This window comes from Biomphalaria glabrata, chromosome 14, assembly GCF_947242115.1.
Source record: "Biomphalaria glabrata chromosome 14, xgBioGlab47.1, whole genome shotgun sequence".
Taxonomy (NCBI): Eukaryota; Metazoa; Mollusca; class Gastropoda; family Planorbidae; genus Biomphalaria; species Biomphalaria glabrata.
The window spans coordinates 15,708,498-15,736,166 of record NC_074724.1 but is presented as its reverse complement, the minus strand read 5'-3'; the positions used below and the strand labels follow the sequence as shown (position 1 = coordinate 15,736,166).

Here is a 27,669-nt window from a genome sequence, read left to right as displayed (position 1 = left end):
AATTAAAGACATTTACTGTCGTCGTTCAACTGCCCAAACTATTGATTCCTCCTTTTAAAAACATTTGACCATCTCCGGCCTTCCGCCTTCTTGGAACTAACCAATCTCCTTTCGCGCGAGTAGAATTTTTCAAACCAATTTATTTATGGTACGGAATTTCAATCATTCACATGCCGCCATGACCTTGTGATGCAATCTACCAATGAAAGAATAATAATTTGTTATTTAAAATGGCATTCCGTTCCTTGGCAAACATCATAAAAAATCAGCCAACTAAAAATAGGAATTTTAAAAATCTATAAGTTCAGAGCATAATATGTGCATTTCTATAATCTTTTTTTTATTATTCAGATTTTCTAATGCTTTAGAAATCACATCAACAAATTGTTATCACAAACGATAAGCAATGACGGTCAACCTTGTCACATGTTATGGCACGGAAAAAGGGAAAGTTTTGACTACTAGACAACGATGTGACTAGTAAAAACAAGACTAAGTTTTAGGGAGGATAGCAAAATATCAGCCGATGTTAACCGACTACTTTAGGACGCCTTAGAGACAGGAAGCTTGTGATGAACGTAGAGAGTTAGCTGACATTCGACGGTTCCCTTCATTACTATTAAACGTGTTTTTTGACTAACTTTAATTGATTGTTCGGCCTTTCGACGGTGTTATTGGATTTGAGTGTTACCTCCGTTTGGTTTATCTACATTAGACACAGCGGATGCGCCTAACACGAACCATCAGATTGTATAGAGAAGTGCACAGAAGTTCTAGATACCTTTTTTGTTAAACATTATTTTCCAATAACTAATGCAAGACAAGACTGTCAACACTTAAAATGGTAAGTAGGCTTACTTTTTTTTCTCTTAATCCTTAGTTTCACAGAATAGGAGAATAACACTCAAGAAAACATTAAGAAACAATTTAAAATAGAACAGTGAGATGTATAACAAACTGATATTCCTATTTAATTAGAGTAACACCCTTAGTTAAATCACTAAACTTAGAGACACTTCTGGACATAAGAATGAAAAGTAAAGCAGCTATAATTCATAAATCACTAAACCATAAATTAGAAATACAAAAACAAAACCTAATGAAATACTCAGAAAGACACAAAGATAAGGATACGTATGATATCCCATATTCTAGAAACAAATCCTACAAGTGCTTCTTATTCTCTAGTACCATTAGAGAATGGAATGGGTTGCCTGAATTAGACAGGAAAACCACAGACTTAGCAGAGTTTATGTCATAGATTAAAATGCATGAAGAGATAGACACATGGAATATTGTTTAAGTTAAAAAGTGTTTCAAGTTTAATACTTCGATTACTTAAATATTTTCTACCATATACACAATTTGAACGAAACATTCAAACCATCATAAAATAAATAAAATAATTACTACTATGTAAATGTATTCCACGATAAGAAAAAACAGTAGATAAATTGTACACCAAAATACAAATATAAAAGTTACGACCAAGAATATCTATCCTCATAGAAACAAAAACACTATGCAAACATTAAACGTTTGGGCTATACACATATGCATTCAAGACCAAATGAACGAGACAATGGTCTATTAGCCGTGAGATTAAGGAACACAAAGACTTGAATTTAACGTAGGGCTCACGAGAACAAACTTCAGATCTAGCTCTAACTCTGCCTATGCAAACATTAACCTCACTAGGTGTTGGCAAAATATTTGCAAATAAAGAATACAAGAGATATAGGTAGGTTTACACTGTTACTACAGTAAATGAATAAAAATGTCTTCTATTTGACTGTAAATTAATTTTATTGAGTTATTTACATCGTAAGTTCAATGAAATTAATGTTCTCGTCTATTCTCGTATCGGCATGGGAGATGCAAATTATCCACACCTGTCAATGTAATTTGTACGTTAGTTTGCGTTTAAGAAAGAAGAGATAATAACTTATAATGGAAAACAGACTCTTCCTCTTACTGCATGCGTTCTTCTTTTTGGTTACTTCAACGTCAGCTTTGAGCATTATTTATTGAGAGTAAATCAAAAGGGAAACACGTACGTGGTCATTGTTTTCCTTTCTCCTCATTTGTCCTATTTCATTAAACTTACGCCTAAATCACTCGATTTGTTTCCACAACGTAGAACTTTAAAAAAAAATATTTGATTTGTAGGATCAATTAATTACCTGGCAATAATTGTATCTAACCACTCTTATCGAAATTTTATTGACACCAGCTTCGTTTGTGCTAGTCAATATAACTTCAATATAACTTTAATATAACTTTAATATAATTTCAGCAATTACTTGCAGTTTCTGGTCGTTATTTTTGTGTGTGTTCAATTACTGCAAGTTTAAAGCTTAGTTAGCACCAAATCCTAAATAATAATAATAAAAATAATAGTAACGAAAGACCCACGATTAAATAGCATAATGATATATTTCAAAACAAAAGAATACGATTCTTCCTTAAAGTATCTGATAATGATGCCGACAAAATTCAAAACATTAATAGCACAAAATACTGAGCGTTCATTGACTTGGCCACGTTTTCGTCCAACCGTCTACATTACAACGCGCAGGCTGACTGGATCGACCCAAGTCCAAACAACAAATAATAAATGCCTGATGAGGATTTCACAACTTAGGAAGTCACAGCAGCTATTTCAGAAACTCACCACTGGACTGCCCAGGGTCCACCAATCTACACAACTTGTGGCTGAAGAGACCTACACCATAAATCCACCTCTAACATTAAGTTTTAACGAGTTAATATTATAACTGTCTTCAATGCTGACAGAACTCAATGAAGGGAGAACATTTCTCCTCCCAAACAAAAGGTGATCCGAATCAACCATCAAACTACCGCCCTATCACTTGTCTGTCAGTTGTGTATAAACTATTAACTTCATTAGTAAAAGTTAAAAAATATACATTTTGTTCTGCCCATAAGCTACTTGCAGAGGAAAAACAAAATTGCATTGAAGAGTCTATGGGCTGTAAAGTACAGCTAACTACTGATGGAATTATTTGCACCAAGCTAATTGAAGAAACAAAAATCACACTTGTACCACAAAAAACTTTCGACTCAGTTCCACATGATTGGGTATTAAAAACCCTGGAAATTCATAGATTCAACCCAAGAGTAAAAGAAAACTGTTGAGCATCTGTAGAGATATTTGGAAGATAAGCCTGCAGCTTACTGGGGATAATTATGTTCTGTCCACATAAGAAGGGGTAAAGATCAGCCTGACTAACTACGCTCTGATTTTGCCTAGCATTTAACCCATTATCGAAACTGCTCCATGGCGCTACAGACGGTTTCAAGGTTGATACAAAAATTTGTCTCCCCAATGGAATCATTACCCAAAATAAACAGTCACGTGATAATATTGATAAAGCAGTCACGTGATAACCATTGTTGATTTAAAGTAGGTCGTAATTTGTATACAAGAGGTAGTTAAGCACGTTGCTCAATGTTTTTGTTTACGATTGGTGAATCAGGTCCATTATACATGGATAATTTAAAGCTATATGCTGAGAACAAGCAAAATTACATACCTCAATTAAAACCATAGAGCTCTTCAGTAACGATATCTTTTGGCCAGGGTAAGTGCGGTATCATAAGCATTAAAAAAGGGCAAGCAGCCAACACCAACATTACATTTGTGGGCATTGAGAAACTCAACTCTGTTACTCTTGGACTAAACCAGAATGCCACGAGAAACCCGATATAAAATTCAAAGAGGATTTTCTTTGTAAATATTAGGATAGAGCAAATGAAATCCTCAAAAATAAACTGTCTGAAAATAACATCATTGTCACGTAGCAGTCTAGCTGTATCTAGATTTAATTCTTACCGGATGTGGCCTTGGTAATTGGCCCCCGCCTTTCCTTCCAGGCTTTTCTAAAGACGGAAAAATCCAAGACGACCTCTGATCACGCAATAGGAGCGTGGGTATCGCCTGAGAATTGCTGTGATTGGCTAGAGCGGCTCTTAGTGCCAGTTGTGAGATGAAGCTCGAGTAGTCAAGTCGCATGTATTTTATCAGTTGTAGAATTATTATTTAGAATGTACTTGAATCTATGTGTTAACAAGCTCGAAAGAATATATCCATTTGAGGCAGTTTTATTTGTACATTTTGTATATTGAAGTGATTCCTAATTATAGAATTAAAGTTTTGTATTTTGAATGGAAGGATCTTCGTCATTTGAATCTCTAAAAATATATTTAGGTCTAGAGATAATTATCTACATAAGAATCCCCGACACGTCACAGAGAGAAGAAGAAATAATACAGCGACATTTATGACAACCTTAAAAAGAGCCTGTGACAATCATTATTGCAATAAATATCTGGCCCGTCCCTTCTGTGTTACATCTCTCTACAAATGTAAGTTTTTTTTTACCCACGAAGGATAAGGGTGTGGACTACAGAGCTTCTATTAATTGTGTAGAATGCACTTTTTAAAAATACGATCAAAACTGCACGCCTTCAACAATAAACTCGTTTCCTTCCTGAGCTATTACTACTTTGAAGCAACTCCTCTGAATCCAAACACTACTGATGTTAATATTCGTTTAGAATAAACAGGGTAAAATATGCGCCAAACGGAAGAACAACACTCCAAGGATAAGTCCCGGCTTTATAACATGGTGACAAAGCTGATTCCTTAAGATGGCTCAAAGCAGGTCATCTCTGCCCTGAAACGTAAGGCTTTGTTACAGCAATACAGGACAGAGTAGATATAACAGGACATTATGAGAAGCCTATACTCAATGGTGCTGACTAACGCTAAAAGTGCGAAAATCCTTGTGAGTCAATTGAACACATTATATCAGGATAGTCTGCTTTATCAGAATCTGTCTACCTAGGTCGCCATAACCAAGTTGCAAAATTAATACACCAACACCTGGCTTTGACACATAATTTGATCAACAAATATACACCTCCACATAACAAGTACTCGCCGCAAGTCTACTGAACATCTGCTGTACTGGAATAGGCCTGTTTTGAACGACAAAAAGGTAGATTTTAATCGCCCTGATCTGCTGCTCATTGAACAAAGAGAAGAAACAAACGCTACCATCATTGACACTGCCACTATCCCATAATATAAGGGAAACTGAAATGGAATAACAAAGAAAATTTGGGAACCTAAGCTTTGAGCTAAAGCGATGATGTAAGTTGTCTAGATAACAATAGCCCCTGTTGTTATATCAACTGATGCAATAATGACTATCACCCGACACATTTTTCGCAGCTAAGGGGACTACAATGAATTTTGTTTTTCTTTACGAAACTTGAACCTGGCAGTGCCATAGAATGAAAATAAATTCTATTCTATAAAACAAGCAATCATTTCCTCAAGAAACTGTAAATAAGGTTTAAAAAAGAAACGCCATGAAGTAATGAGCTCCTTGTATATTACTGAGAATAAAATAGAAGTCCCAACATTTGGATATGTGCGATCAAATACAATGTCAAGCAGTCGGGAGTTACTATAAACCAACCAGTTTATCCCAGATGGAACTATTATGAAAAAGTTCATATTTTGGTAACTTCTTAAAATGTAATCCCTGTTCAATTTTCCTTGTTTGAGCAATTTAATTATACTTTTTTTTTTTTATTTTTAAAGCAAAACATTAGAAATAATAAAATTGAGACTTTTTTATTTTCATTAAACTAATTCATTTTACGAATACTAACGAGTATAAAAACACAATTTTAGAATAAATGCCAATAATATAACAATAACAAAAAAATAATAATTATTATTATTTCGGAGAATATTTGTCTAACATGACACGTAACGATAAATAATGTTTATTGTTACAGAAACAAGATCATTTCAGCCTAACATGGACTCCAGGCATCAACTTCATCAGAATTATAAACGTGAAATGAAGAATACTCAGAGAATTGGCATCATTCTTTCATTATTTCTATTGCTTCTGTTGAGTTATTTTATTCCACTAACTGCCTCAAACCTGAACAAGAATGAAAAGAAGACCTATACATATAACAACAGCTTCATACAGAGTCTCAGGTTCAGCTTGGAAAATGAGAAAATGAATCGCCGCCTAAGCAAACAGAAATTAAAGAGTTTTATAGAAGAGCTTTTGAATGGCGAAATGACTTACCTGCCTTTGAGAAACCTTACCTTATCAAAACTTGAACTAAATGAAGGTCAAAAGACAACAAATATAGACAACCTTAAAGAATGGAAGAAACGGCACAGTAATGTTCCACACAAACGCGCGGCCACAGCTTTGAAAGAAAGACTGTGGGATTATGGTGTTATACCCTATGTCATAGAGTCAAATTTTACTCCAAGGCAGAAAAATATGATGCAATCTGCAATGGAAACTTGGGAGAAAGACACTTGCATAATTTTCAAAGAAAAAGAACCAGAAGATAAAGACTATATTGTTTTCACGGTTAGAGCATGTGGATGTTGCTCACTTGTCGGTAAGAAAGGTGACGGTGAACAGACTGTCTCCGTTGGAAAAGATTGTGACAGACACGGAATAATTGTACATGAACTTGGCCATGCTATTGGCTTCTGGCACGAGCACACGAGACCGGACAGGGACCAATATGTTGAAATATTTCTAGACAATGTTAAAGCTAATTCAAAGAACAACTTCAACGCCCTGAACAGCTCAGAAATTAATTCTTTGGGCGAGCCCTATGACTTTGAAAGCATAATGCACTATGGGAGACTTCAGTTCGCTAACAACACATTGCAGGATACGATGAAGGCCAAAGAAAATCCAGGAACGACTTCTATTTCCGACCGCATGGGTCAGAGAGTCAAACTTAGTCCTGGGGATATTCGACAAACAAACCTTTTGTACAATTGTCCAAGCTGTGGCTCTACCCTTGTTGAGACTACTGGAAGTTTCAATTTTAGCTCTAAACTTGGACAGCCTGAAGTGTGTCAGTGGCGCATCAAAGCCTCTTACGGGGAACGTATCAAATTAAACATTAATTCTTTTTCAATTACAGTTTCAGACAACTGTGAGAGAAACTATTTAGAGATTAGAGACGGACACTACGTGAAATCTCCGAGTCTTGGTCGTTACTGTGGAAATAATGTCCCTGATGTTATTCTATCCTCTGGGAGGAGAATGTGGATAGAATTGAAAAGTAAACAAGGACGGAATAAGTTCTCTGCTGAATACATTACACTCTGTGGTGGGGATAGTAAGAAGGACGACGGTTTTATTAACAGTCAGGGTTACCCTAATGAAAGATATCTCCGAAATAGCTACTGCGTCTGGAATATAACTGTGAAAGAGAACTTCTGTGTGAGTATTAAGTTTGAAACTCTGGACTTGGAACTGACCGAGGAGTGCAAGTACGATTATCTCGAAGTGAGAAACGGCCATGGTAACCTTGCCGTACCTATAGGGAAATATTGTGGAGACGATCACCCTGAAGAGATCGTATCGTCTGGAAACAAAGTCTCACTTGTGTTTGTCAGTGATTCAGAAATACAGAAGTTTGGATTTTCTGTTCATTATAGGTCTATTGCAGAAACGGATGAGTGTGAGACAGACGAGCACGGCTGCGATCATGTTTGTATCAATACAATCGGCAGTTTTAGGTGTGATTGTAGGATTGGATACGAGCTTCACTCTAATGGAAAGACTTGCAAAAAAGAATGCGGTGGTCAAATAACAGAAATGAAAGGCAACATTACCTCTCCCTCATTCCCAGACAATTACCCAGTGAGCAAGGTCTGCACGTGGTATATAACTGCACCAAGAGGCTATGCAATTTATTTAACCTTTACACATTTTGATATTGAAGGCAACGAAGGACGATGTTATTATGATTATGTTATCGTGAATCTAATTGGTGGGAATAGTTCTAGCAACAATCAATTCTTTTGTGGAAGCAACTTGCCAAAACCATTAATATCCAAAGAAAACTCCATGACAATAGAATTCAAATCTGACGATTCTGATGTAAAAAGCGGATTTGTCGCACTTTTTTCTATGGATCGAAATGAATGTGATCAAAAGAAAGGAGGTTGTAGCCATATTTGTAAAAACACTGTTGGCAGTTATCAATGCTCCTGTAGAGATGGCTTTGTTCTCCAAAGTGACTTGCACTCATGCCTTGAGGAATGCTACAGAAATATCAACTCATCAAAAGGAAACATCACGAGTCCAAATTTCCCAAATCCTTACCCAAAAAGACTGAAGTGCGAGTGGCATTTTTCTACAATTTTGGGACATAGGATAATGCTGAGTTTTAAAGAGTTGGACGTGGCGTGCGACAACGACATTGTTGCCGTCTTTGATGGTGATAACGAACTTTCTGCATCTCTCGGCCGATTTTGCGACTCGACTTTCCCAGAATATATACAATCTACAGGCCCCACCATGCTGCTTCAATTTACCACGGACGATTCTGTACAGAGGAAAGGTTTCAGGGCCGAGCATAAAACTATTTGTGGCGCCATTCTTGAAGCGACACTTGAGAAACAGACTTTACTTTCACATTCAGAATTCGGTACAAAAAAGTACGATAAAGACCAAAATTGTTTCTGGCACATTCAAGCACAACAAGGGTTTAAAATTAAACTAGAATTCGATTATTTCCTATTGGAGAAGTCTATAGAGTGTCAGTATGACTCTGTTGCTGTATACGATGGTGACAAAGAAACTGCTTTAAGTTTGGGAGTTTTTTGTGGCAGTTCAGTGCCTCTAAATTTAGAGTCATCACAAAATATCTTATTGCTTCACTTTAAATCAGACAGCAATATCGGTGAAAAAGGTTTTCAGTTAACATTTCGATGTATGGATGAGTCATAAAAATAACAGACTATGTTAATGGAAAAAATGTGAATTTTATTGTATTCTGCTTGTTGTTGTTTTTCTTTTCGCTTATTAGATTCCATTGTGTTAATATTAAAATATTCAAACATTCATTCACCATTTTCTTTCTTGACGTTTTTTCTTTATCATTGTAAAAATTTTAATATAATGAAGAGGAAAGCCACGGATGTGAGAATATCTGAATACTACTAAGGTTGTGTCAAAAACACATACTAAATAAATCAATTTTTGATAATTTAAAATAATTAAATAGAAACATGGGAAATTAGATTAATGTACAACATATCACGGAGGCGCCCTGGCTGCGTCGTAAAGCGAAAACTTTCTCAATTCGGAATATAGTATTATTCGGGTCCTTGTCATTAACGAGAAAAATTGAACGGAAAAGCTTGCGTTGGTCATCTTCAGACTTACTAAGGATTAAAAAGTGAATATTTGACACGTGAATAATCTTTCCTTTTTTTTTGTCTTCCATACATGATATAATAATGAGACATGATCCTGTAAGTTTTTGATAAAAAGTAACCCAGACTATTCAAGCTGTACAATATTATTACATGTAAAGAAGAGTTCAAATGGACCTCATTCACCAATCATAAACAAACAACATTTAGCCACGTGATTCTCTATCTCTTCTATACAAAATACGTAATCCATAAGGGCTGTCACGTGATACTTTTTACCCCCAGTCTTTTATCAATATTATCACGTGGCTTTATGTTGTTTGTTTACGATTGGTGAATGGGGTCCATTGATCTAGAAAATGTTTACAGTTCTCCTTTGCTGGTTGAATCTTAGACCGTTTGGCTTGTCTTTCTACAAGTATTATTGCTTGTAGTAGCTTGTGCACCTCCAGACTGATGTTTCAGTTTAACTTCCGCAGATTTCTCTTTATCAATTTCTCTTTATCAATTTCTCTTTATCAATTTCCTTTCGTTCGCTTCCTACTTGTTTATTTTTTATTTTTATTTTCTTACTAATATATTTTTCTCTCTCTTCTCTATTTCTCTTCCTTTTTTTTCTCAAGTATTTTTGTTTCTTTTATTCTTTCATTCCCTCCCATTTTTTTCTTTTTTTTTCTCTTTTTTTTTCTCCTAATACTTAAGTTTTTCTATTTGCATTAGTAGGTCTTTTTTTTAAATCTCTTTTTGAAAGTTTAGGTCCGATCTTGAATGAGCTCACTCCTCATAGGTCTCAGACGGACAACATGCTACACTAATTTCAAGAAGACATCTACCTGTTTAAAGTTTGTTGAGATTAGTTTGTTATTTTAGCCAGAGCCTACATTTTGTTCTCGAACTTTGCTCTACAAATAAAATTATTACTATTACTATAAGATTTAGTTTTCTCAATTCTTTCTAGTTCTAAGTTATGTCTAAATTTTTTTATGGTCTCGGGTTTTATAATTATTTATTGAACTTTAATTACTTCTAAATAAATTGTTCGATGTGTACATAGGCAGGTATTAACTAATTGTATACATACTACAAAAAAATAATATCATTGAAATACAAAAAAAAATTCTAATGTCAAAAAAACAAATATATTATGCTAAGACACACAGTTAAAAGTGTAATAAATGCATAATTTGCCAATCTCTTGAAATAGAAATTAAATATTACAGTTACTGTGTGATAAAGATAATATGTCTATCTAAAGTAAAAAAAATAATAAATTCAAGGTAAAAACAAGATTGCATAGACAGTTGGTGCGGAACACAAACTCAAAATCGGCCCGCGACGTGGTCCACCCATCAAGTAAAAGGCAGGTTTCAATATTTTCAGAAAGAATATCAGAATGAAATTCTATGAAAGGCAAATTACAGAAAATAATGGAGAAAGAAGGTTGACAGATCTTGTGTGGTGCCCAAACGGTCCAGCAGACCAAGGGATAGGTGAAGGGGAAGTTAAATGTCAACATGGCCTAACTGATTTCATATACTGATTATCTTATTGATGTAATTGTTTTGTATAGAGTCAGACTCTTAATCAAAGTCGCATTAAAAAAAAATTTCGTAAAAAAAAAAATTAAAATCCTAAGTTAAGTGTCTTGTATTTACTGTGTGTGCCTGTGGTTCGAGCCATAACATAAAAAAAAAACTACTTTTTAATTGTTGTTTTAAATAATGTTTCACTTACATGCCTATTAAATTGATTTTTTCTCTTTGAAAAAAAATAGAACCCATTTTTTTTAAATATAGTAGTTAGTATGACAGAACTTACATAACTTAGCAATGCATTTGTAAATAAATTTTTTTTTGACAAAAATTTTTAATCCGTTTGTATAAATATTTTAAAAGTATGGTAGATGGTTGTCTCCCTTACTAAATACCATTCGTGTTTGTTACTATTAATAGTGAATAGTTGTAAAAATGGTGTATTTTTTTTTTTGAAAAAAACTGCTTGCATAAATGATTTTAAAAATTAAGTTTTTCACTTTTAGAAAAGAAAAACCTAGCCGTTGCATCAGAACTTTGAAAGGTCTAAAATATTATGATGTCATATTTTCAATATCTTTTTTAGTTTACGAGATCTGAACGGGACAGACGGAAAGACAGACATTTCACATAAAACTAAAAGCGTCTTTTCCACTTTCGGTGGCCGCTAAAAATGATGAAATAATTTAAGATGATGCCATAATTAGGGTTGAAACGGATATTGTGTTTTGATATCCGTCGGAGCCGGATATGGCGGATAGTAAAATATGATATTCGGCCGGAGCCGGAACCAGATACATAGATCTATAAGAATTTTATATATATTCCTATTTACTGAACATTTTTCAAATCTTCAAATAACATACTATATTCTTATTAATTTTTTCTTATTACATTTATTGAGCTTATTGTTTCAAACTCTATTATTGAATGATAAATTAAGGTTTAACAGCATTAAGGTGATCAAGCTTGTTTTTTAGATGCCATCTAGGGCTTGTTAGTGGCTGTTAGCTTACAGTTAGAAACTGAAGTGTTGTACGTCAATATTTAGTGCTTTAGATTAAAAATTCATTTGCCGCAAACGATATTTTAATAAAAGCAGGAACATGCAAGTACACCTATTTATAGCTTCAACCTTAGATGGTACATAGATTAAATTGTTTTCTGCAGGTCTTTTATTGAGATTTATGTTAAGATTTACAGTTATATAGATCTACGAGAGTTAGAAAATCTACTCTAGAAGAAAAAAAATCCACATCCTCCATGTTAACTAACCAAATCAAAGGTTAAAAAAAATGTGACCGCAATTGCTGATCTGTATGTAAAGTGCATTCATAATGTAACAGTACCAGGTGGCCGAGCATCGCTCGGTGAAATAATTTCTTAAGGAAGGTTATATACCCAAAGTCATTTTGGAAATATTTTTGTAATTACGAAAATGAACGATCGGATAAAGACTAACAATCTGAAGAGTTGTTTTAGTGTTCTGTTAGTTCTAAATGTAATAGTACATGGCGATTAAATATAAGTCTCTTAAGTCCTCCTACAGTCTAGACAAACTACAGCTCACGTCCGTCTTATAGTTTTAAAATACACCTTTTGCTTAAAACTATTGTAGGCCTACTATTATTGGCTTGGAAGAAAGTCTGTGTACCTTCTCAGATGGTTACGTTCAAACATTTAATTACGGAATTAGTATATTCATTATTAATTAAGGCTTTAGTACGAAACATCAAGTGACGTAAATCTCTACGTTACAGGGTAACACAGGCACTTTATGACAAAGTAAAATGGCGCATTTTTTCTTAATAGACTTAAATGATTGCATTAGTTTATAAAGAAACGTTTCCGTCTGGTGGCTCAATATGTTCGTCCCCCATACGGGTTACGTGCCCTGCCCAGCCTGACAGTCGGACTATAAGAAGTTCATACCGGCTTTTGCCATCCATTTATCCCAGTGGTGCTACAGCCCGTGGAGGGATATGGCCTGCTTTCATACATCTCTCCATTCAGATCTCACCTGGGCCTTCCGTCTCCTGGCCCTAACCCCAAGCTTTTTAAAGAGGTTTAGAGTTAAATCAAAAGAGGCTGCAGCGTACGCAAACTCGTTGACCGCTGGCTAGATATCATGCTCAGTTTGAGCAAGTAAGGCTTAGAGAAGCTGTGTTATGACCATTTCCTTTGTTTTGGTGTGGGACAGTAGACACCAAAACATGTACACATGATAATAATTAACCAGCAAAATATTAATAATAATGAGGCTTGTCTTCAAGTCCCAAAATTAATAAGGAAATTCAGTATTTCCCGTGGATACGCAGCCCCAGACCTACATATTTTGCCACATTCAGGGCAAACATAAGCTGGTCTTTGAAACGTTTCCGTGGGGCGCCTCTGTTACGTCGACCACATATACATATTGATGAGTGGACTCATTAACCTGTAGTTGTAAGGCTTGAGCCTTAACTACAAGAAATATATTTCGTATTTCTACTGTGTACCACCACATAGCCGTGTTAGACTATTCATTTAATCTTATGTTTTTTTCAATTTGTCAATAGGTTAGGATTTTCTTATTTTTAAACATTTAAATAATTCTAGAACTGGACTAACATTTTAGTCAGCAAAAATATTTTAATGTATATTTTGTTTTTCAGATACAAGGACATCTAAACCACCATGGACTCGCAGCACCAGCTACATCATCTCAGATCTACACATGCTCAAATAATGACTTTGACGATTTACATAACAACATCTTTTTTCAAGATATATCTATCAGCTCCATTCATTCCATTAGCATCTGCACAATCTTATACCAATGACCAGTTTGAAAATACTAAAAACACTCACCTTTTAAACAACAGTTTGAAAATTCTGACATTCGGTCTGAAAAACGAGCTGTTTAGTCACAGACTTAACCATTTGAAAGAAATTCATCATTTAAACAAAGTGTTGACAGAAGAATTAGCTTTGCTGAATTCAATATGTCAAGAAAAAACTTGCACAAACACTGTCTCCAATATGTCTCTAGAGGTTCAAAGAAAATTAAATTTGTATACCAACAGTATACAAAATTATTTAGAACAAGTGGATTATTTAAAAGAGAGAAAAGTAAATAATCTTAGAGATTGGAAGAAAAGTCACGACAAAGTGAGACACAAACGCGCGGCCACAGCTTTGAAAGAAAGACTGTGGGATTATGGTGTTATACCCTATGTCATAGAGTCAAGATTTACTCCAAGGCAGAAAAATATGATGCGATCTGCAATGGAAACTTGGGAGAAAGACACTTGCATAATTTTCAAAGAAAAAGAACCAGAAGATAAAGACTACATTGTTTTCACGGTTAGAGCATGTGGATGTTGCTCTTATGTCGGTAAGAAAGGTGACGGTGAACAGACTGTCTCCATTGGAAAATACTGTGACAGACACGGAATAATTGTACATGAACTTGGCCATGCTATTGGCTTCTGGCACGAGCACACGAGACCGGACAGGGACCAATATGTTGAAATATTTCTAGACAATGTTATAGCTAATTCAAAGAACAACTTTAACGCCCTGAACAGCTCAGAAATTAACTCTTTGGGCGAGCCCTATGACTTTGAAAGCATAATGCACTATGGGAGACTTCAGTTCGCTAAAAACACATTTCAGGATACACTTAGGGCAAGAAGACTTCCTGGAATGACATTTAGCGCTGACAGCATAGGTCAGAGAGTCAAACTTAGTCCAGGAGATATTCGACAAACAAACCTTTTGTACAATTGTCCAAGCTGTGGCTCTACCCTTGTTGCGACTACTGGAAGCTTCAATTTTAGCTCCAAACTTGGACAGCCTGAAGTGTGTCAGTGGCGCATCAAAGCAGCATACGGGGAACGTATCAAATTAAACATTACTTCTTTTTCAATTACAGTTTCTGACAATTGTGAGAGAAACTATTTAGAGATTAGAGACGGACACTACGTGAAATCTCCAAGCCTTGGTCGTTACTGTGGAAATAATGTCCCTGATGTTATTCTATCTTCTGGGAGGAGAATGTGGATAGAATTTAAAAGCAATGGAGGTCTTGATGAGTTCTCTGCTGAATACATTACACTCTGTGGTGGTGATATTAAAAAGGACGAACACTTTATTAACAGTCAGGGTTACCCTAATGAAAGATATCTCCCAAATAGCTACTGCGTCTGGAATATAACTGTAAAAGAAAACTTCTTTGTCAATATCAAGTTTGAAACTCTGGACTTGGAAGCGAGTGATGACACTGACTGCAAGTACGATTATCTCGAAGTGAGAAACGGTCATGGTGACCTTGCTGTACCTATCGGGAGATACTGTGGAGACGATCACCCCGAAGAGATCGTATCGTCTGGAAACAAAGTCTCGCTTGTGTTTGTCAGTGATTCAGAAATACAGAAGTTTGGATTTTCTGTTCATTACATTGCAGAAACGGATGAGTGTGAGACAGACGAGCACGGCTGCGATCATGTTTGTATCAATACAATCGGCAGTTTTAGGTGTGATTGTAGGATTGGATACGAGCTTCACTCTAATGGAAAGACTTGCAAAAAAGAATGCGGTGGTCAAATAACAGAAATGAAAGGCAACATTACCTCTCCCTCATTCCCAGACAATTACCCAGTGAGCAAGGTCTGCACGTGGTACATAACAGCACCCAAAGACAACAAAATTATTTTAATCTTCACACATTTTGATATTGAAGGCAACGAAGATCGATGTTATTTTGATTACGTTTCCGTGAATCTGATTGGTGATAATGATCCTAGGAAAACTCAATATTTTTGTGGAAACAACTTGCCAAAACCATTACTATCCAAAGGAAACTCCATGAAAATAGAATTCAAATCTGATGCCTTTGATGTAAAAAGCGGTTTTGTGGCTCTGTTTTCTATTGATCGGAATGAATGCGAAGAAAGAAATGGAGGTTGCAGCCATATTTGTAAAAACACTATTGGTAGCTATCAATGTTTCTGTAGGGATGGCTATATACTTCAAAGTGACCAGCACTCATGCGTTGCGGGATGCCATAGAATAATCAGCTCTTCAAAAGGAAACATTACGAGTCCCAACTTTCCAAATCCTTATCCGAGAAGACTGGAATGCGAATGGCACTTTTCCACAATTTTGGGGCATAGAATAATGCTGAGTTTTAAAGAGTTTGACGTTGAGCCCCACCTCGAGTGTGACTATGACAATGTTGTCGTCTTTGACGGTGACAGCAAAAATTCTGCAACCCTTGGCAAATATTGCGGTTCGACTTTCCCGGAACAAATAATTTCTTCGGGGACAACCATGTTGCTTCAGTTTAACACAGACAACTCTGGGCAGAGGAAAGGTTTCAGGGCGGAACATGAAACTATATGTGGTGCCATTCTGGAAGCAACATTCGAAAAACAGACTTTACTCTCGCATCCAGAGTTCAGTAAACAAAATTACGGTTTTTGGCAAGATTGTCCCTGGCTCTTCGAAGCTCCCGACGGGTTTAAAGTTGAACTAGAATTTGATTATTTCCATTTAGAAGCTTCTGGAGAGTGTCAGTATGACTCTGTTGCAGTATACGATGGTGACAGTGACACTGCTCCAAGTTTGGGAGTTTTTTGTGGCAAGTCAGTGCCTCCGAAGATCATGTCCTCAAAAAATGTTTTATTTCTTCATTTTCTAACAGACAATACCGTAAGTAGAAAAGGTTTTCAGCTCAACTTTCGTTGTATAGCTCGAGTCTCGAAAAAAACAGATTATGTCGATTAAAACCAATGGAATGCTTTGCATTATTGGCTTCGCTCTTCGGATAAATGGATCCCACATTGCTAATTCCAAAATATTAAAATATTCTTCCACTTTATTGCAAAACATGAGATACAGATCCATCTGGAAACAATCTATAGAATCTTGACTGTAATTTTTGTATTATGATCATCAATTATTTTCATCAATAGTTGCTTAAAATGTGTACTTAAAATATATACTTAATAATAACTTCAGTTTATTATCTTCTAAAATTGTAAGCTTGTGTTCATATTTAAAAAAAATGTTGTGTAGGTTATAATATGTTTCATATGGGTCAGTAGAGTCTGTGTTGATCAGAAGATTGCTTGAATGTTTCTGTGCGCGTAGGCTTACACTGGTTGAGTTCTTTTTAACAGACTTACAAAGGCATACACAAGATTAAACTAACTGACTAATAGAATAAATTAAATCATCGATCAATTACGATTAATTGATTCAGAGCAAAGACGGTCAAGTTTCAGTCATTATAACGATGAATATGTGAAAGTTTTGAAAATTAATAAATAATTGGATAGGATTTTTGTGATTGAATATGTGAAAGTTGTGATAATTAATAAATAATTAGATAGGATTCTTGTGATTGAATATGTGAAAGTTGTGATAATTAATAAATAATTAGATAGGATTCTTGTGATTGAATATGTGAAAGTTGTGATAATTAATAAATTATTGGATAGGATTCTTGTATTTCTTAGTACATGTTATGGAGGAGGTAGAATTTCAAATTGTTACTAGATCTATTATATTTGGTAAACGGACTGATGAACATTCGATACACATTGAGCTTGTCGAACGTGGGGCGATGCTTCGTACGAGGTATAGTGTGAGTGTGGAATGGTGCGAATACGTGTTGAAAGAGGAAGACAGAAAAAGAGATTAGAAAAATGCAGTAATGTAAACGAGATTATTATTGACTTATAATTATTTGGTAAACTAAAATACAAGTTGTCATTATCTAATATTGATGGGTCTGGTTGGTGTATGATTAAGGTTTAGTAACAGACGTTACTAAAACCTTGCCTCAACTGTAAATAAATCTCTTGTAAGGCACTGAGGAGGTAATCTATATCTAAGCTACACTCTCGCTTTGAACTCACTATGTATGTATGTATGTATGTAAGTACGTATGTATTTATGTATGTATGTATGTATGTATGTATGTATGTATGTATGTATGTCCCGAATAGAAATCAAAACCGTTTGACCAATCTTGATAAAACTTGGCATAAATGTTCCCCCCCCCCCAAAAAAAAAAAAAAAAAAAAAAAAAAACGACATAACACTCTAAAAAAATGCCCAACTCTATGAAAGTGTTACTTTTTTATGGATCTAGTTCTTTGTTATTATAATGTCAAGGATATTTTTTTATAGAAGTCTATACATGATCAAGTTATGGATTGTCGTTTATAAGGGTCCAAATGTATTTCTTATGTCATTGTTGCTTAGGGGGCGTGGTGGTGACTGGCTTACGAGTAAGGGGGCTCTCGGATATGGATCTCGATGAGGACTGGGACTTTGAAATTCGGGATTCTTAGGACGCCATTGAGTCTACCCAAATCTAATAGGTACCGGACATTAGTTGAGGAAAGTAAAGGTCGTTGTGCAATTCGCACCCTAGAAACTGATGACCTATACATTACCTGCCCAATAGATCTCAAGGTCTGGAAGCGCTTCTTTACTGTTGATTGTTTTATGTCATATAAGAAAGCTTTATTCATAAACAAATATTTGATTAAATTATAGAAATGTGTTTACTTGATAATTGTATGAAAACATCTTAGTTACTTTAGGTCTCAATGAAGTGTTAGGCTGCTCATCTGATAATAATGCTGAGATTTTTGTCTTCAATTGTTAGAAGTGTATTCCTGTGATGTCGGAATTTCAGAGTCACAGTTTATCATTCTAAAATAATGTTTTACTAACGTAAATGTTTCAGATTGATCTATGAGTAGGTCATGAGTTGAAAGCCTGAATTTGGAATAAGGAAAGAATGAATGGCACTACAAACACACTATTTTGGGTGTGGTGCCTTTTCTTTTGATATGTCTTATTAATTAATATTATAGCAAAGAAGTTAAGAAAGATATAAAAAAAATATCGTCATTCATACAATCCTTTTATCATGGATAAATATTCATAATTACCGTTACATTTTGTTTTTGTATTGACTTGGTTAGTGATACTTATAATATATAGTTGAAACTCTGTTTAACAAGGCAATGATTTGTTGATTTGTTTTTATTTTTCTATTTACTTAAGTTGATTTTATGTTTTGAAATAATTATAAGGTTTTATTTATAGTTGTATTTTATTGATTCGGATTAATTTACTTTAATAAATACCTGATCCCATTTAATAGCATTTGTGTTTGTTCTATTGTGTTCTTATGTAACCATAGTAACCATAGCACCAAGTTTGTTTTCTAGTTCTGCTCATAGATAGAGCCAAGAAACTTTTGTAGCATTGTTCTAGTCTCGTAGTGTTATATGTAATGGAAAATAATCTTTTGAGCCTCAATATCACGATACTTTAGACTTAAGAAGATTTAGGCTAAGACAGATCTGATTACTTTAAATCTACTTTTTTAAAATGAGAAAGAGATAGTGATACTGATGGTACGATTCCATGAGAAAGATCAAAGGCTACGCTTTTTTCCTCTATAGACGGAGAAGATATCGGCTTTCTTACGTTACGGTTGACAGAAATTTAATTTCATGGCAGGGTCTAAGTACTATTAAATCATGTTTTTTTTTACAAAGCTTATATTAACTCACTCTATCTGTTTGTCTATTTTGTGAAAAGTTTGTACACGTTATTTCTCCCACACCTAATCTTGGATCAAGCTGAAATTTTGCACAAGTACCTTTTACCTGACCAAACAAGAACCAATTAATAAAATTAGTTGATTGACTATTGGTAATTAATTATTTTGTTTGCTATCTAACAAGTGAAATAAAATTGTACTTGACTGATAACGTGGAATGTGTTTAATTAGCCCCCTTTTGAATGTATTGGTAGCTAACAATATATAACAATTACATTTTTTTTATTTTCATAAGCAGTTCCCTGACCTAGTGTTTAGAGTGTTGGCTAGATGAGGCTAGTGCTCTCGAGTTCGAATTCTGATGCATTTAAAAAGTGATAACGCTAACATTCAAACATATACCTATTCCTTCATCTTCCTTTTCCAACTGGCACAGATGGGCGATAGGATCATAGCATATTGAAAAAGTTAAAAGCATTTAATTTGTGAAAAAAGAAAGGTAAAAATATTTATAATCGCTAGATCAATTACAAATTTAATTACATGACTGATCCAAACCAATTAGTACTATTACGATAACTTTTTTTTTTTGTTTTTTGAAGTATTTTTTTCTTATTATCTTGTTTTACATCAAATTTTTTTAAAATTAAAAAAAATAATAATAAAACGAAAGAAAAAACCCAGAATAATGTGAATTATAAATAATAGAACTCTTTAGAGTGTATATCATGGTAAAGTCTAATGAAGAAAGGTAAATGATTGTTTTCCGGAAAGAAAATAATTATTTTTTAAAACTATAATATACAATGTCAAAATATCTACAATTTCAAATTATAAAAATTGACAACAAGTTTTAAAATACCAAATTTACATTTTATCTTTGGTAACAAACTTTTCAAAACCTTCAAAGAGTCTTTGCAGTGTCTGCACCCCTTCCAGTACATGACTTGTTTCTTTTAATGCGTTCTTGCGAGCATGTGGCCTAAAACGAAAGATGACCACTGTGGACACCTATTCCTTATTCCTCCTTAAAATAAATAAAATAAATTATATGTGAGCAGGTCAGGCAGGCTCGAGTGGGAGAGGACCTATTCTCTGCTGCTCAACATTAAATTTTACCTAACAGTAGGCAGATGTTTGCGCTACTGGGTGGGCTCAATCTGTGCACCTCGGTATGGTGACCAGGGGGCTAGAGTCACCTAAGTAATCAGACAACTAACTATACTAACTTAACTAAATGAAAACAAGATAACAAACTTTAGTTTACGATAAATAAAACAAAAAGAAACTTTATTTACATACAAAAATAAATCAATAATAAAATATAATATATACACTAAACACTATAACTGAACTCAGCTACTAACTTAAACCCTCGGAATCTACGCTACTACAAACACCAACAAACTAAACAAACCAACTATCTAACACAAACTGACCAAACCAACTAATGAACTACAGTATACTATCCAACTAACTAAATCACTACAATAAACTAGTCTAGATCTACAATATTCTACTACTACACTCAATCTCAACCAATAACTCTAACCCTAAAACAAGAACACCTTAAGTCTTAGTACCTTACTAACTAGAGTAAACTAATTACTAACTAGCTAAAGCAAGAAACAGACTATAACTAAGCCACTTAGGCAACACTACACTAGTCACTACAGTAACAAAATAACACTAGCTTCGATAGAATTAGAATAGATCTAATGAAACAATAACAAAACTTTAAAACTAGATCTATCAACAGCAGAAACAAAACACTAGATTCTAGATACCTAGAATTAGAATAGATCTACAACAGCAGTTATAAACAGCAGTTATCTCAGCAGAGTAATTGCAGCAGCTAAAAGCAGTAATATTCAGCAGCTAAAAGCAGTAACACAGCAGTAATAATAACCTGCAATACATAAATGCAAAACTATATTAGATCTATATTCTATTCGGACTGATGGACGCCGCCATCTTCCGTACAGCATGTTGCCAACTATTATGACAAATAGTCCAAGTAGAAAATAAAACAACTACCTTACACATAGTATAGATCTAGTAAAAAATATAAAATATTTCTACACTTACAGGCCGTCCCAGGTACAGGAATAAAAATATAATTAGACGACAGACCACAAAGATCTTCAGCTGTCACACAGACAGATATGGTACTGACCACTGGTCAACTGTTCACTGAACTGTTTTAAAACAGCGTGGCATCACTTTTTATACACAAAAAGCGGAAGTACAAATAATAAGTTTGGCACTAGCCTATAAAAATAAAATATATAAAAATATAGCTCTGGGAGCGCAAGCTCACATATAGCTTTTATATAGCGCTACTGTCATGCTTAAAGCATGCTCAGAGCGCTATGGTCCAATCTCTTTTTGTGGATCATTGTGGGGAGAGGGTATCTGGGAGAAGGTTTTCCGTGCCGCCTTTTAGGCACTCAGTAAACACAACTCTGCCCGAGTCGGGTGTCGAACGTCATAGGTAGCCAAGCTAAGCCAAGTTCAAGCGTACTTAGCATCTCAACCATACTTCCCACTTAAACCGGAATTCGGCAAATTTTTATCAGAAGGTTATAACTTAGACGGTGGGAGATTCTAAAACTATCATTGCAATGTTGAATTTTGGATCCTGAAAGATGCATCAAATTCATAAAGAGGTAAAATAAAAAAAACTTAACCAAAGAGCAACATTAAATGACGGATGTATATTTGTTATAAAGAATAATGTGTAGATAATCACAAAAACAGAACAGCGAATGTCAGCTTTGAGGTCACTTCGGTCACGCACGAAGGCAAGGTTTCTTACTAAGTTGCACAACGAATCTTCTGTTGGGACTCTTATTTCTTTGTTGTTCCCAGTTCCAGAACGACAGCTCCCAAAATTGAATAGACAGAACGAAGCATGTCTCCCTCCATTTGTTGCAGATCGTCAGACTCAGCATTTTTTTGTTGGTTGCTTTAGACTAGTGTTTCACTAAATACTCAGAATGTACTATGTGTTCCACTAAATACTCAGAGTGTACGATGTGTTCCACTAAATACTCAGAGTGTACGATGTGTTCCACTAAATACTCAGAGTGTACGATGTGTTCCGCTAAATACTCAGAGTGTACGATGTGTTCCACTAAATACTCAGAGTGTACGATGTGTTCCACTAAATACTCAGAGTGTACGATGTGTTCCACTAAATACTCAGAGTGTACTATGTGTTCCACTAAATACTCAGAGTGTACGATGTGTTCCACTAAATACTCAGAGTGTACGATGTGTTCTCTAATGAAAAAGTTTCGAAACACTGCTCTAGACGAAAGGAAGCGCTCTATCCCAGCAAACGTGATGTGATAATGCTGATAGTGACATGTGGGCTTAGAATGACTTCTCTTTGACTTGAAATCCGTTTCGACATTCGCATCTAGTACAACAGCCTATTCACAGCTGTTATTACCTCTGAGATGTAACACGGAGAACTAGATCTCGCCTAGAGTGATGAAGAGATAACATTCCCTAAAAGAAACCAAAACATTATTGTTAATAAATTAATTCTGAAAAGAATCTGTGTGATATATTTGTGTTGTAATTTACTTCTGTATAGGCATAAACAATGATAATGAGCTCAAAATTAAACACTTTCAAACGGAGACTTTGTTATACAGGAACTAGAGATGGGAAACGAACCGAACCCGAACCGAATTAACCGAACTCAAACCTCACTTACAACCGAACCGAACCCGAACTTTAAAACTTCCATCACCTCATTAATTAGTGTAATGATTGGACTTCACAGTCATCTTCGAGTTCCTAGGAAATGAGAAAGGGGCTTATCTTTGACATCCATTGGTTTCTAATAAAAGTCCTTTATTGTAGATTCAATGTTTTTGTATCTTTTCGTTGATATGGCCGCGTGTTGGAAATTGCAATATGGTTCGTTTGTTTGAATTGTTTGTTTCACTGTTAGATTTGCTCTGATTAATACAGACACTTTGGTCGTCACTGTTTTATCTAATAAATGAATATATTGAATTGAACATTACATCTACTTAGGTTTTGCTATTACCTAATTTCATAAACTCGAACCAAACTCATTATCGAACCGAACCGAAATCGAACTTAAATCTGACCGAACCGAACCAAACGCAACCGGTATAAAATGGGTTCGATTCCCATCTCTAAGAGGAAGACATCATTTAAGAATGAACACTTGTATGCTCCTGCACACAGCTGTCCTGCTGTATCGAGAAACCAAATATTAATGCTAGGCGTTATCCTTCTGTGCCTGGTAACGATGTGTAGAGATGGTGAGGTGTTTATATCTAAACAAACTCTCCCTTCAAGACAGTTTTCTACTAGAAATATTTACCTTTACTAAAACATTACTGCGTATTATATTTCTGTTCAGCTGTACAGCATCCTGTCCTAAGGCGGATCTAGACTTTTCGGTGGAAAAATATATATTTCTCCCCACTCAGAATGTTTATTGTAAAATTTATTTCTAACACCATCAGTATTTTTTTAAATTATTTTTTTCTAGGAAAAAAAAAAGATTTATGGTATTTTTTAACCGTTATTTTTTTAATAATAAAATGTCTGTTGTACAACTTCCCATATTTTTTCTTTCTTTTTTTTTTTTTAGATACCTCAGTTTTATTTTCTTATAACATCAGTTGTGGAGCTGTTTACATCCTTGGAATCCCTGGGCTTTCGACTCATTTATGGGCTTTTTAGCCTTTTTTGGGGCTCTCTTCCTGCGCATGGCTTTAACGTTTAGTTTAGTTTAGTTTAAAAGCCAACGTTTGATAGAGTGTTATAGAATAAGACATAGCCCTACACCTCACGAGATGGAGAGAGTCGCGTGAAAGAAAAGCGTGTCATACGAATAACTGCCGGCTCCTCTACCACCAAAGCGAAAGCCATCTATTTTTATTATTTTTATTTTCACGCATTTGCATTACCTATAACATTATTATTTTGTTTAATTGTTTGTAATACACTTTATCAGTGAATAATATTCGGCAAATATAGGCCTATAGCCCTATATATATATATATATATATATATATATATATATATATATATATATATATATATATATATATATATATATATATATATATATATATATATATATATATATATATATATATATATTTATATAGCATATATAGCTCACAGAATAAGCAAAGAGAAGATTGTATAGTTTCTATTGTTTATCTATTTTATGTTTGTGTTCCTAACGGCAGCCTATTCAGCTTATGCTACCACTTTAATCAAATAATATTATTTCCATGTTTGAGATACCACTAGTTAATTAACTATTTGGTTAATTTTCTTTTATTGATTCCTGTGTTGTCAGGTAGAAGAAATAATTGTGCGAAATTTCAGCTTGATACTAGATTGGGAGTTGGAGAAATAACATGTACAAACTTTTGACAAGATTGACAGACAAACAGAAGAACAGACAGAGTGAGTTGATGTAAGTTTTGTAAAAAAAAATACCTATAAACATTATTCTATGGCAATCAGTTATTTTTTTCATGATTGTCAAGGCTTTATGATTTAAAAAAAAATACAGGAAATACATCATTTTTTTCTCGTTTGAATTTATTTACACTAATTGAAATAAAGTTGGTGTTTTGTTAAATAACATCTTGACAACTACATATGTAAAATGTAATTTGGCTCTAATTAGAACCTGCAATGTGAGATATGTTCTCATAAAGTTGAATAACCTATTCAGTAGATTAGAAATTAGATGCGTCTTACTAAGCAAGATTTTTTTTTTTAATTTCAACATAATATGTAAGCTAATATTAAATTAGAGTATTAAAAATATATATCAAAATAAAAGATTACAAAACGTCTAATATGCACTGCGAGTGAAAACATAGCGCATAGCAAGGTTTACATTACACGGACAGCTCCACAAGGGAACTTCAAGGAAGAAAGACTTTGGGCTATTGTGCCGTATTCAGATTCTCCAGTGCAATCGAATACGACGAATTGGCCCATTTGCAGGCGGAAGTCACTATGTTGCCGAAATGGAAGGAATCAGAAGAGCTCTAGAATACAAAGAGAAACATATTGAGAAAGGAACTTCAGCGCCGCCCAACGTGACCCTCTTTACAGACTGACTCTCCTGCCTACAGGCATTCGAGAGCTCAGAAACATTGCCTCCATCACTGGAAAAGTCTATGGGGTTCTTGTTAGCGCCTAGAAAGAAAACACAAGATAACAAGGCACGCATGATGATGCAATGGATTTCCTCACATTGTAGAATCAAAGGAAACGAGAAGTTTGGCGAAGCTCTAAACACTTTGAGACCCACCAGAGGAGACGCAATAATACTAGAGTTAAAAGCTAGGATTTGTGAATGGATCAAGTCAAAATGGTACGAAAGCTTGAACCCTTGTAGCACGGGACTCGAAGTCTGGAGAGTTCTCAAACGCCCAAATATTAACTGGAAGGACGAATGGTGGCAGCTAAACAGAAAGGATCAGACAATTTTAGCTCGATTTATGTTAGGTAGTCACGTGGGTGTTAGTTAGACGACAGACGAGCCAGAGAAAAAAGGGAAGACGTGTTTTTGTAATGAGTTAGATTTTGTTTAAAAGCAATTTTATACTATTATTACTAGATTAATATCTAATGTCATGCTGACTTTCGTGTATTGTTAATAGAAATTATATTATGTTAGTTAAGGAAGAAGTCTTTTCAAGTTTATTTTCAAGTTGTGGAAAGTTCAACATTTAAGATTTAATTCGCCTACATTGATGTAGTTGTTATCTGGAAGTAGAATCAATCGACCGACTACAACACCGCCACCATAAAATACAATGCTTGCGAAATTTGAAGAGACAACGGCTAGCTACCTTCCTCCTTATCATCAAGAGCAATGTACCCGGAACTTCAGAAACCCTCTGCAGGTTATCGTTCCTTTCTTTATGATCATCTATCTATGTCCTGTTATAAACGTTTCCAAAATGAGGTCGGGTAACCTTTTTATACACCATGTGTTGCTATCTGTTTGAGTTCACACGTTGCAAGATTCAATTGGCAGAGGGTTCTGTTCTTTCTATGCAGACTACTCTCCCCTGAACATCAATGTTGTCATTCATTGTGGAAGTCCCTATAATTAGAACAGCATGCAATGTATATCTTTATTCAACCAGGAGACAGATATCGCCTTGTGCATTGTGTGTGTGTTTGTGTGTGTGTGTGTGTAATCTCAAGCAATCAAGCTTTAAATAAACATTTTGTCAGGTATTGGGCCAGGTAAAATTGGGGTTGATAGTAGCCTATACCTTACAATATTTACGCTCAAAGTATCTAAAACGATCTTTTTACCTGCTGTGATTACCAAACAGTGGAACCGCTGGCCGACTCGTAGTTTGTGTAAAAACAGAAACTCCTTTCTAATATTTAAGGGATTTTTTTGGCTCATAATTTTCCGGGTTATTTTTTTTTATTTCTAAAATGAATGTTATTTTCGTTTTTTTTATTAGCAGCCCTCAAAAGGGGGAAAGACGCTATTAGTTTTGTGTGGAATGTCTGTCCATCCGTCGGTCCGTCCGGTTAGATCTCGTACACTAGAAAAGATAGTGAAAATCCGACATCACAATATTTTAGACCATTCAAAGTTCTTATGCAACGGATACTTTTTTCTTTTCTGAAAGCGAAAAATCTAATTTTTTAAATCACTTATGCAAGCAAACAATTATTCACTACTAATAGTATCAAAACACAGAAGGTTCGTTAGTAGGTGAGAAAGTTATATATCATATTGTTAACACATTTATGCAAACGGTTTTAGAATTTTTTTCAAAAATTATTCAATTTTTTTACATCTGTATTGCAAAGTTAAGTAAGTTCTACATTTACAGAATTTTTTTTTAAATAGAAAAAATCTATATAGTATGCATATAAGTTGGACATAATTTAAAACAATTCATGGGCGCAACCAGGATTTTTTTTTCGGGAGGGGTTTTGGAAACAGAGTTATTCTCACCCCCACCTCCCCCCCCCCCGCGAAAATTTTTTTTTATATTTATAAATATATATATATATATATGGATGTATGTGTGTGTGTGTACATAATTAATCTCTATTAGATTCTGACCCTTCATTCTTACGGAAGACGTTTATTGTGTCCTAGAATAGGTTGGCTCTTCCTGGAGCCAAGCCGCCAAGCACTATTTCTGGTATTGAAAGCCAACTAAATGCATATTCTGAGGTATCTACAGTACATTATCTTGCTATTAAAAAGTTTTTTATTCAAAACGTATGTGCTATTCTTACTGACTTAG

At 34.7% G+C, this 27,669-nt stretch overlaps 2 protein-coding genes across 2 annotated transcripts in view; both read left to right on the top strand.

Moving 5' to 3' along the window:
* LOC106065993 (tolloid-like protein 1) overlaps positions 1-18,949 on the top strand; it is a 30,498-nt gene extending 11,549 nt beyond the window's left edge. The window contains exon 2 of the mRNA XM_056010941.1: positions 13,440-18,949. Coding sequence (XP_055866916.1) covers positions 13,462-16,554 — 3,093 coding nt within the window. The 5' untranslated portion in view covers positions 13,440-13,461 and the 3' untranslated portion in view covers positions 16,555-18,949. The remainder of the gene's footprint in view (positions 1-13,439) is intronic.
* On the top strand, positions 5,739-10,103 carry LOC106065994 (tolloid-like protein 1). The gene has a single exon (XM_013224941.2). The coding sequence runs from the start codon at positions 5,820-5,822 to the stop codon at positions 8,823-8,825; it is 3,006 nt and encodes a 1,001-aa protein (XP_013080395.2). The 5' UTR covers positions 5,739-5,819; the 3' UTR covers positions 8,826-10,103.
* Positions 18,950-27,669: the final 8,720 nt, after the last annotated feature.

Coding starts and splice junctions, on each gene's coding strand:
- LOC106065994 (XM_013224941.2), top strand. CDS start 5,820: ATGTTTATTGTTACAGAAACAAGATCATTTCAGCCTAACATGGACTCC.